General features: G+C 45.2%; 2 protein-coding genes across 4 annotated transcripts in view; one reads left to right on the forward strand and one right to left on the reverse strand.

The window, feature by feature from the left end:
• Positions 1 to 938: 938 nt before the first annotated feature.
• Positions 939 to 6,469, reverse strand: LOC307246472 (transmembrane protein 53-like). Of its 3 annotated transcripts, none has more exons than XM_080022389.1 (3): positions 5,956 to 6,469; positions 4,670 to 5,208; positions 939 to 3,647 (listed from the first exon to the last, which is right to left on the reverse strand). In XM_080022389.1, the coding sequence occupies exons 1-3, from the start codon at positions 6,219 to 6,221 to the stop codon at positions 3,307 to 3,309; spliced, it is 1,146 nt and encodes a 381-aa protein (XP_079878515.1). In that variant the 5' UTR covers positions 6,222 to 6,469; the 3' UTR covers positions 939 to 3,306. The 3 variants fall into 3 exon arrangements, with proteins under 3 accessions (XP_079878515.1, XP_079878514.1, XP_079878516.1); XM_080022388.1 differs by having other exon boundaries at positions 4,670 to 5,313; XM_080022390.1 differs by lacking the exon at positions 5,956 to 6,469 and adding an exon at positions 5,385 to 5,448 and having other exon boundaries at positions 4,670 to 5,313.
• Positions 4,928 to 11,910, forward strand: part of prrt4b (proline rich transmembrane protein 4b) — a 35,925-nt gene continuing 28,942 nt past the window's right edge. Inside the window, exon 1 of the mRNA XM_080022385.1 lies at positions 4,928 to 4,955. The gene's annotated coding sequence lies outside the window, so the exon portion shown is untranslated. The remainder of the gene's footprint in view (positions 4,956 to 11,910) is intronic.

Here is an 11,910-nt window from a genome sequence, read left to right on the forward strand (position 1 = left end):
CTGAATAAAAATGTTTGAAGTATGCATTCAATTCTACAATAAAATACTGAGTTTACCACAAAGGCAATATATTTATATTATATAATAGATAATTTAATCATATAATATTATATGATAGTATATTATATTTTATAATTTATATTATATTGTATTGTATTATATGATAGTATATATAATATATATTTATATTAAATTGTACTGTATTATATGAAAGTATATATTATATAATTGATATGATATTGTATGATATATATTATATAATTTATATTATATTGAAATAAAAATATGTCATGTAACGCTCATATGATTTTAGTATTAAGCGTCTATTAATTTAAATTGCCCTCAAAAGACAGCACATAAAAAGCTGTTTATTTACAGAATTAACGATTCTCCAGCAGATGTCACTCAAGATTTAGGTTTGCTGGGGCGAACATGTCGTCACCTCGTGTGTGTGTGTGTGTGTGTGTTTTATTCTTCACAGGAAGAGAAATCACAAAGAAAACTGACTTCCTCCTTTTAACATCAGTCACTTCTTGTTTTCAGCGTGGATCTAAAATAAAGCCAGCATATGACTGCCTCCAAGGGTTGTTTTCATTCCCTAATGCAACAGTTTTTTTTATCTTAGACAAACAAGGTCCTGTTGAAGTTAGGGCCTGTCAGCAAAAGCACAAGAGAGGATCATTTGGAAGGAAACGCCAGCAAACAAAAGTCACTTTGAGACTTGAGCCATAGCAGATTTCATACGCAAAGGGGTAAAATCAGCTCCAAAAAAATGGAAATGAGTTAAGTGTATTACTCTATGCTTTGCAGTGATATACTATTCATTTGATCTTCTCATTCAAATGTACAAATCAGTAAATTGCTGGAAAAAGAAAAAAAAAAAAAGTAGCTCACCACCATACAGGTATAATAGACGAGGAAAAATACGGACCCCATGATAGAGGAAAGTTGTGAACCTTTATTTAACATGCCCCGTGCGGAAACCGAACCCCTTCCGTGTCAAATTACAAACGGGGGCTTACGCAGCGGTCCGGCTTGGGCTTCGCAGCAGCGCTTCACGACCCGCTAACCTTTTAAAATAACCCTAACCCCCCCGCTGAGACATAAATGTCATCATATCACACTGAATGGAGGGTAGGGGTTAAGGAGGGAGACATGGAGGCGCAGGGTGAATCCGAGCGGCAGGGTTTTTATATAAAAAAAAACCATTATTTATATATTATATATATATATATTACCTTGTTGACTGCCCCCACAGATGGAAACATCAAAATAAAAAACAAAAAAACACTTCAAAAGGTAAAGCAGGCAGTTCCTAGGTGATGAGGTGAGATGGAGTCTTTTGAGTTCTTTATCATCTCCTCTGTCGTCTCACGCTGGGCCTCGCTCACGAACACGGGATCCAACGAGGTGTTCTTACTTGAATTTGTTCTTATTTTAGAAGAAAATGTAGAGGCGCCTCAGACCAGTCGTGGGCACAAATCACAAAGACGTCCTGGAGCATGATATTGCCGAACTTGTTACGAATTGTGAGTGACGTATTAGAATCACAATTAGTAGAAATGAGGAAATACTCAATAATATACAATATAAAATATAAAAATAAAGAACATTCGCGACCAATTAATAATTGTTACACTTGTTAATTATCGTTTTGCTTTTCTATCTTGATATTTGTATGTGTTCTTTTTTATGTACACAATATATTAAAGTCTAGGATCCTCAATGAACTCTGCAGGTGTGGCATATTTAGCTTCATAGATATATTTATGGGCATGACTGGATGGAACTATAAAGATGGGCAAATCTGTTGACTGGTAGTGATCAATAATCTGTTTAACGAAAGCGATCCCCGGTTTCCACTGCCAAGAGAAGCCGTTCTTTTATTTATAACTATTCTTATTTTAATTCTATTGTTATATACAGAGATAAGCCACAACATTAAAACCACCGACAGGTGAAGTGAATTACATTGCTCATCTCGTTCCAATGGCAGCTGTCAAGGGGTGGGATATACTAGGCAGCACTTCTTGAAGTTGATGTGTTGGAAGCAGGAGAAATGGGCAAGCGTAAGGATCTGAGCGACTTTGACAAGGGCCAAATTGTGACGGCTGGACGACTGGGTCAGAACGTCTTAAAAACGGCAGGTCTTGTGGGGTGTTCCCGGTATGCAGTGGTTAGTACCTACCAAAAGTGGTCCAGGTAAGAAGAGCCGGTGAACCGGCGACAGGGTCAAGCCTCACTGATGCACGTGGGGAGTGAGGTGTAGCCCATCTGGTCAGATTCCACAGAAGAGCTACTGTAGCACAAATTAAAAAGTGAATGCTGCTATGATAGAAAGGTGTCAGAACACACAGTGCATCACAGCTTGCTGCGTATGGGGCTGAGTAGACGCAGACCGGTCAGAGTGCACATGCTGACCCCTGTCCACCACCGAAAGCCCCTACAATGGGCAGGCAAGCGTCAGAACTGGACCATGGAGCAATGTTAGAAGGTGACCTGGTCTGATGAATCATGTTTTCCTCTACATCATGTGGATGGGCGGGGTTAGGGTCCGATGGAGCATCTGTGGGATGTGCTGGAACAACAAGCCTGATCCATGGAGGCCCCACCTCACGACTTCCAGGACTTAAAGGATCTGCTGCTAACGTCTTGGTGCCAGATACCACCGAACACCTTCAGAGGTCTGTTGGAGTCCATGCCTCCACGGGACAGAGCTGTTTTTGCGGCACGAGGGGGACCCACACAATATTAGTGGTTATTAATTTTGTGGCTGATTGGTGAATGAAATAACCTGGAGCCACAACTCCACCACAAGAGACCACCAGATTCAAGTACTCCATCGGCTTCCTCGCTACAAGCACCAAACAGCTTCTATGCAATTACAGTGATAAATAGAAAGCTTTTATATCGATTCACCCTTTTCCTGGTATTATTTTTTGTTATTACTGCACAGCCCAAGCTGGCTCCAGCAGACACGCCCAGTGGAGCCAGCTCCTCCTCTTTGTTTCCGCTGAGGCTCACCATGAAGTTCCCTATATGGAGAAATCAAGGCATGGCCTAGGCTAGATAGCTGTTTCACGCTCGCGCCTGTCGGTTAAGGGCGGTTCAGATTAATCAACATATGTATGTGTTTCAGAACTAATGAGGCTATAATGTGTAATGCACGTGTCTTGACTCCGGTGCTGACTTTCCGTATCCAGCTCTTCTGCGCACAAAGTACAAACATTTCAACGCACATATTCGTGAATGAGTCCCAATGAAACCCCCTCTCCCCCTATAACGGTGTTTCAGACTGTTCCCAATCTAGACGGGCAGCACGTTCAGGAACCTGCCCAGCACACTGAGGTATTCCTCTGGGTGGCAGCGCAGGTGGGCCGCGTGCACCGACGTCGCCCAGCGGCCGCAGTCCACCGGCACGCCCCTCGACCTCCACAGCTCCATCACTGCCTCTAGGGCGGCGGGGTCGCACAGGGGGTCGTTGTTGCAGTAGAAGAAGAGCGCCGGCGCGGTGACGGGGTTGTTGCGGAACACGTGCAGGCTGCCGGCGTAGTAGTCCGCCGTGTAGCGTCGGAGGATCCGGAAGTAGAGCATGGCGGTGTTCTTCACCAGGCCCTCTAAGCAAGGCAGCAGGGTTTTACCCAGGCCTGTACAGCACGAGACAGACAGAAAGAACGTTTGTTACATATTACAATTTGAAATCTGAAAATGTGAAAATAAATTATTAATATTAATATTAATAAAAATAAAAAGAAGAATAATAATAATAGTAATCATAATAATAATAATACCAATAATAATAAAATAATATATTACAATAATAACAACAAAAATAAATGAATGAATAAATAAATAAATAAACAAACAAACAAATTTAATCTATTTGCAGATTTTAATTACAGTCAATACATTTTTTAGCCAACGTTGCCCTTCATCTGGTTCATTCACATTCATCTCTCAAAGTCTTCCATTGTAACTTCGATAAACACTTCAGCATCACGAGAGACCTGAAACCAGGAAGAGAAGTGGTTGCCCACGACAACGGCCATTATTCAGATAAAGTAACCGCCAATCGCTGCAATTGACCAATCGGAATAGAGTATTCCACAGCGCCGTTTAATAATATAGAAATGTGGGAAGCAAAAGTAGTCTGTAAGTTTCTGGGTTTTTTTGGTTTGGCTGTCAAGCCTTCTTTGAGCCTGCAGAATCAAGTTTACAAGCAAAACTAACAACGTCAACTGCTTTACTGTCATGGTCGTAACCCTTAATGTATTTGTAGAACTGTATAGTAAACAAATAGTTAAAATATATTTTTTAACTAAAATAACTATTAAAAATAGTTCTAGATAAAAAAGATTTTAGTTAAAAACATCATTCACAACTGGCTTAACTGGTTTGTTCTTTATGAGATCAAAGTAAATTGGTTGCAAATATACTATCATACTATCGTTATATACACAATTTTTTTTCTCTTCATCTGATTAGTACAGCTAATTAAACAAAGGTCACCGTCTCCTACAACTCATAATAACCTTCACGACAGAGAGCTTGTGGAACTAGTGATGCAGGTCAGCCAGATATGAATTATATAAAGGCTCGACACACATATCAAAACACAAAAGGAAACATGATCCCCGGTTGAACCCTTGGTGCCGAAAACAACTCCCACCTGTTGCCATGTGCTCCAGCGATCCGGCCACCATGCTGTCGTAGATGTGTCCCACCACCCTCTGGGCCACGTGCCTATACCTCTCAGGGCCGTGGGCTATGTGGGTGAGTGTCTGGCTGAAGGTGTAGCCCCCGATGGAGCAGGCGTGGACCACCAGGGGGCGTCCCGAGAACCCGGGCTCCTCCATCACCTTCAGGACCTCCAGGCCGTAGGCGAGACCCCAGCGAGGCCACAGGAAGTCCATGACCCTGCTCTGCACCATCAGGACGTCCATGCCTCGCTCCAGGTAGAGGTCGCGGTACTTGGCCGCCGAACTCGGGCGGGCGCCGAGCCAGGGGAGGAGGAGGACGAGCGGACGAGGGCGGGTGGAGGATTCGGGAGGATCCGACGGGAGGTCGGCGGACGGGGGAGGGGAGGGGTCCGGGTCCGAGAGCAGGGGTGGTGATGACGAGTCATGGAGGGAGGGGGTCAGAGGGGAAGGGACGGGGATGTTTTTGGAAGGACACGGGGTATGGCCCACTCCTCCCGGCGGGACGGTTCTGTCGTAATAATGATAATAATAAGTGATGGTTTTGCTAATCTTTCGGGCTACGAGACCCGGTTCGCCGACTCCGTCAGACATTTCTACATCAGCCCTGTAGAAACTGGAGAAAATGGAAAATAAGTATGGGGAGGGGCATCAAATGAGACATACCTCTGCAAGAGCGACACATACACATACACTGCTGCCTCACAGCAAGGAGGTCCTGGGTTCGGTTCCCGCCTGGGGCGCTGTTGGCACCGTGCTCCGGCGGGTTATCTCCCAAACAGGAGCCTTTCTGTGTGGAGTTTGCATGTTCTCCCCGTGCTCACGTCAGAAAGGACCCCCCCTCAAAAACATGCACCTATCATCGTCTGACCAGCGATGGACACTTATCACCTGGTCCCCGGGCGCGTCCACGTATGCTGCCCACTGCTCCTGGCTGTGCCCCCCGGAGGAAGGACAGGCCAGGATGGGTCAAATGCAGAGGAACCATTTCACCGGCCACCATGTTCAAGTGTGTGTGTGTGTGTGTGTGCAAGCATGTGTTGTGTGACAAATAAAGATTGTTTCTGTTTCTACATACACATATATATATAGCCAGAGGCTCTGCAAGACCCCCCCAAATAAGACATACTGTATATATGGGTGGCATATGCACACATATAGAAAAGTATTAATTTTCCATTTGGATAATGCCCACCTATTACCATGCAAGTTGTCCCTCAAACCTACTATTACCCTCTGAAGAAGTGCAGATCCGTACCTGTGTGATGGGAGCTGCGGACACAGCGGCCCCGGTGCAGCAGACGACAGGAACGCCGCAGGACGCCGGCCGACGAGAGCGGCTCCTGCTGCGTTCAAGTCTTCTCGGAACTCTGAAAAATCCAACTTCCTACTCGGGAACGTGTACTGTAAAGCGAGCGGCCCGTTTGACCGAGTGGTGTCCGAGTTTACCGAGATAAAAAGAAACAAAACGGACGTCGCGAGCGCAGGGCCCACGTTTCGCGTTTTTTTTTTTTGAAAACACATCCGCGGCCGAACAGAGCCGACGGAACACAACTAGCTCCGAAGAGGGCAACGCCGCCTCGGAGCGGCCGATTTCCGAGTTCCACCGTAACGCGGCATCGCGGCGCACTTCCGCAATCCGCCGCCCACGTGACGGGACGCCCTCGCTCCCCTTCGTGCAGCAATACGTCCCGGTGACGTCAAACGATTGTCCTCTTAATGGAAACAGATACCGTCACCACGCCACACACGCGAAACGGTAGACACGGGTGTACAATCTCAATTCTCTGCCACGTCTCGGAAACCCGGACGTAAATGGAAATATGTGATCGTAGCGTATCGCAGCGACGCCGTGTGTGTATGTATGTGACAAATAACCCCCCCCCGAATCGCCGATCTTCAATCGACGTCACAAATAACCCCTCGGATCGCCGATCTAGTTGCGATGACGTACTTGTGACGCCGGACGACGTCGCCGTCACGCCCCCGCCGCTGGGCCGTGTGGCTTGGGTGTCCTCATCTCAACGTCCGGGCTCACGCCGTGAATCGCGATCGTATGTTTGTTTTTCGTCCCTTCGTTTGTTCCTACGTTGTTGTTTCTATTGTTCGCACTTGATCCCTGTTGTCGTTCGTTTTTTTATATATAGAGAGAGAGAGAGAGACATATCTGCAGGTATTAACAGAGCAATAAATATTCCTCTTAAGAGTGAGACAGCTATGTACATATGTTCCCTCTCTAAACTGCGCTTGTGTGGTTTTTTTTTTTGATCTGATTTTTATTTTTCTTTCTTTCTAGCGATTGGATCGTTTTAACGCGTGTGTTTGTTTTGTTTTTTGGCGTATGCAAAGCGCTTTGGATCGTCTTTTTGCGTTGCACAAGCACATTCCTCTCACGACGCATGGTCCCTCTTGTCTTTGACCGTTTCGCATTTCGAATTTATTCACCCCACACAGATTATTATTATTATTATTTTTTTTTTTTTACCTTCTTCATTGCACACTCAACTCGAATGAAATGCGTGTATAAATCATGAAGGGGGGGGGGGGATTACGCTGCCTTCGTACGGCTTGCTCTCATTGAAACAAATCATTTAAAATGCACCACTCATCAGACGAGGGGTGGCAACCGTTCAGCAAAGTAAATAGACACAGATTACAATATGAAATAAGATTAGATGACAACACGAAGCCCCCCCCGTGAGGTTTTTATGGCGCAGTCGCCAGATGAAGTGGCTGCTCTAACTGCTGCAGACCACCAGGTGGCGCCGTGTTCTCCGTTTTCATTGCCCCGAAGATTGAGCTCTTCTTTTTTTTTTGGAACTAATAGAAAGAGAAGAATACACACTGTCCGCCAATTACTACATACAATTATTATTATTATTATTATTATTTTTATTATTATTATTATTATTACTATTATTTTAGCTGCAGGCAGCAATACACGGGTCCAGGGCGAGGGCCCTTCATTAAAGTTCAATGGTGTAGTGTGCTTCGGCACCCTGGTTCCGCTCGTGACACACCGGAAGTTCTTTCAGAAGTTCTTCGTTCCGGCCTGGTTACAGACCAAACAAGAAGGTCGGTTAAATCATACCTACAGGGTTTTTTTGGGGGGGGGGTGGGGGGGAATAAATCGAAATAAATCGAATGCCATCATGTGACCTTTGTGAGCCATCATTTGCGCACGCACCTGTGTTACGGCGATGATAAAAACTTTTTTTTTTTTTTTTAAAAAGACGTAAGTAAACGTATTTTACTAAATTATTTCACAGTAATGGTCTGGATTTAACTTGAAGGGTGGATGGATTGTCTTTGAATGCATGTATATGTGTGTGACAACTAATTTCTTGAACTTGAATCGCGTCCATGACATCCACACACCACTGATATCACTTTATTTGTTAATTTTTACTTATTTATTTCATAGCCCTATGTTTCTGTCTGCAGTGTATTTGCTGCTGGCTGTACAATTCCGTTAAATAAGATAAATAAATACGCCAATGGCAACTATTTATATTGTCGCTGCAATAACTTTAAGTGCCACATGATGGCAGAATGGCAGATGCCAGAAACGAGCCCTATGTATAGTATACAACTACAGTAGTTAGAAAAAAAGTATATATATTTTTTACTATGCCAAGAAATTAACATGATGCAGACTTGTTGAATTGCACCCTTGAGAGCTTCTTTTTGTGGGTTGATTTTTTTTTCTTCTTTTTCTTTCTTTAATTTTGTCGATCAATGCAACACATGAGTAAAAGAGGGAATAACCACCTGTCGTTGTCCAGCAATATAATCATGGCCAACCTGGGATCTCACGCCCAGCAGTGCCCTTCCGGTATCCCTGCCAGCGACTGCTTTGATAAAAAAAAAAAAAAAACACCGAATCTAAATAATGGTTGACTCCTTCGCTGTTCGTATATCGTGCTCTATTTCTGTTTTGCGGGGAAGGCCTGTCTTTCGCGAATTGGCCCGAATTTCGCCGGACATCAACGGGCGGATAAATGTCCGGGTCACGGCAAAATAAAGCCCCCTCACAGCCGTGGACCCGTGGCACCCTGACCACAGGTCCACGGCTCCCCCTCTCCCCCTCTCTCCCAGCTCCTCCCCACCGCTACTGAATTTCTTTACACCCCCCCCCCCCAAAGCTCAAAACGTCTTCGGACCCCCTTCGCGCCCCCCCCTCCTTCGAAAAAGAGAAAGAAACCCCTCCGTCTCTCTGCTGACCCCGCACACACACACACACACACACACACACACACATCCATCTCCCCTGCCACCCTGTCCGAGACCCACCACCCCCCGTTGGGTGTCACACATCCCCACCCCTGGCCTTTCCCTCTCTTGTTGTTTTTTCCACATTGTAGAGAGAGAGAGAGAGAGAGAGAGAGAGAGAACGGAGCATGGAGCGGGAAGAGGGTGTGGAAATTCCGCTGTCGCTTCCTGCCCTCACACAAGGTGCACGTTCACGCGTTTGGGCTGTTTTTAGGGAAAAGTTGACGTGGATCTTGTCACGCGAAAAAGGCCTCAAGGTTAAACGCTGGGGATTTGAAAATGTGCTGTGGCTCAGGGATCATTGAGATTACTGTATATTTGATTTTGTCGATCGTCCTCATTTATTTTTTACAAAAGATAATCCCTTTAAGGAGATTAACTTTGAGATGATATTATGTGATTTTTTTGTGGTAATCTATATTTTTTTAATTGTTGTACTTTTAGCGTTGGCTTTGTTAGGCTCCAATAAAACATTTATGACATGAAACACTGTGAGGATCTGGGTTTATATCTAATTTAGTGAGCAGGCCGAAGGATTCGAACGCAAGTTTTCACGTGAATCCAGTGTTCCTGCCGAGATTTCGGCCAAAGCTTCGCGGATGGGAATCTAGAGTGCAGAACAGTTGTGGGGACGCTCCTGAGGGGAACTAGGAAGCGGGGAGGTCCCCCGGGAGCCGGACACCGTCAGGGGCTTTTTTTTTTTTATGGTTGCACTGGCGCCGCACGTCGGAACTCTGAAGTGAGGCTGAAGTGTCGTCAGCCAATGGGGGTTTTTAGCTTCACATCCGGGTTCCCGCTGTATTTCGTCCGCAAACTTTTACTGATTTCACCTCATCAAGGCCCCCAAAATCAGGTTCTGAACAAAATTTGAGGCGAAAAAGAAGCAATTCCACGGGGATTTTTTACTTTCATTCAATTTAGGTTGGAAGATAAAATTAATGAAATGATTACATCTACAATAAAAATAAAATTTATATATATATATATATATATATATATATATATATTTATTTTTTTTATTACCGCCGAGTTTACGTGGGCTGGTCCGCACCCGCAGCCATGCGACTCGACCGGGTGGATTGTCCTCTGTCCGAGGGACCGTGGACTTATGTCTCGACCAATCACAGCTCACTTAGGTCAGGACCAATCACTGCGGACCTACTTCTGGACCAATCACCGCACACTTAGGTCTGGACCAATCCCCGTGCACTTACGTCTGGACTAATCACAGCGCACTTTCGTCGCTGAAGGCTCCTCTTGCGCTGGAATGTCCCTAACCCTGAAGTGAGTTCAAAATGGCGTTCTCAGAACTCAGATCGTTCATAGCTTGAAAAAAGGGGAGCGTTCCTCGCAAAGGTCTTCGAAGAAGTTCCCGGCGTGCGAAAAAAGCACCAAAGCTGCCAGGCCGACCGACGGTTCTGTCCTGCCGCAGCTCCCGCCGTTTTGCCCAGACGCCAATTCATACGTCAAAGTGGGGGAGCTTTTGTCCACACACTCACAAAAGCATTCACAGGTTTTTTTTTTTTTTTAGTTGTGAGCAGGGGGAAGAGGCTGTAACCCCGTAATTCTTACCCAATTTGGACGCGTCATCGCAAAAACGTCAAACTGTTTTTCTCGGCCACACCGGCGCCCCCTCGTTTTTCATAATTTCCGCCGGAGTTGTATGACTATATTAGACTGTTGCCATGGTAGCAGGGGCCAGACACCGCCGGTGCTGCCGCAGCCGCTGTGGGAAAAATAATGAAAAGCCCTGCGACGCAACAGGCTGAAAGAGCGACGGGAGGAAAAGATCGTCACAGAATGCAACACACGCCGACGCGCTTTAGGTGATCAGTATGAGGATGGTGAAGAGGGAGGGTTGAACATCACTTTAATGCGGCATCCAAGGTGGAAAAATACAAACGAGGAACGTGAACAACACACCAACCTAATGACGGCGGTGTCACGTGTCAAAGCCGGTTTAAAATATCAAATTATTACAATAAAAACAAAACAAAAGAAAAACAAAACATGAAACGAGTGGTCGGGGGAGAGGCTGCGAGCCAGCCGGGTAAATGGTCATATTTAATCATTGCACTGTATATATATATTTTATTGCGGCATTTAAAACACAATAAAATAAGACGTAAAAATGGGGCTGATGTAATGTCTGTGAACCTGTCTGCTGCACGATCACTCGAACGTTTGTGGCTTACGGGAGATGGAGTTCCCGCTCAACTTTTCAACTCGTGTTTGGGTGAAGTTATAGTCTTCTCTGTCGGAGGGTGCACATGTTCATGTGAATGTAAAATGGCTTCGGGAGAAAATGGCTCTTTGGTAGTTTTTATTAGTGAGGGAGTGAGTGAGTGAGAGAGTGAGTGAGAGAGTGAGTGAGAGTTCAAGTTCAAGAGATTATTTGTCACATACATTTAGTGAGTGAGTCTGTGAGTCAGTTAACTGAGTGAGTGAGTGAGTGAGTTAATAAGTTCAAATTCAAGAGATTATTTGTCACATACATTTAGTGAGTAAGTGAGTGAGTGAGTGAGTTAATGAATCAGTAAGTGAATGAGTGAGTGGGTTAATTAATCAGTGAGGGAGTGAGTCGGTCAGTTTGTTAGTTCATTCCTGTGAACCGACAAACTCTCTCTGTGTTCTTATTTTATACAGAGGTAGAAAATCCCAGGTCCGGAAAGTAAAAACACCATGTTTCCATCTTTTTGCTCACGCCAGGCACTGATTCAGCTGGTTCCACTCACTCATTGGACCTCTGCGCTGATGATAATGAGCAAATCCCCATGGTTGACTCAAAAATCCCGGCGCCGAGTTTTTCCTTTTCCGAACCGGGATTCAGGAAGGCTCGTGAGATTATCAGATCTTTTCTTTTCCCCACCACTCGTCAACCATCTTCAGCCCACCCGACCGGCCCGTTCGTATGGAAGACCCACGTTGAGACCCCTTCGGG

This window comes from Zeus faber (genome assembly GCF_960531495.2).
Source record: "Zeus faber genome assembly, chromosome: 21".
Lineage (NCBI taxonomy): Eukaryota > Metazoa > Chordata > Actinopteri > Zeiformes > Zeidae > Zeus > Zeus faber.

Bases quoted from the DNA above. Each gene is read 5' to 3' on its own strand.
- LOC307246472 (XM_080022388.1), bottom strand. From the start codon at position 6,221: ATGTGTTTTCAAAAAAAAAAAACGCGAAACGTGGGCCCTGCGCTCGCG. The intron at 5,314-5,955 runs GTACGGATCTGC...CATTTTCTCCAG, and splicing joins CCGCAGCTCCCATCACACAG to TTTCTACAGGGCTGATGTAG. The intron at 3,648-4,669 runs GTGGGAGTTGTT...CGTGCTGTACAG, and splicing joins GCTGGAGCACATGGCAACAG to GCCTGGGTAAAACCCTGCTG.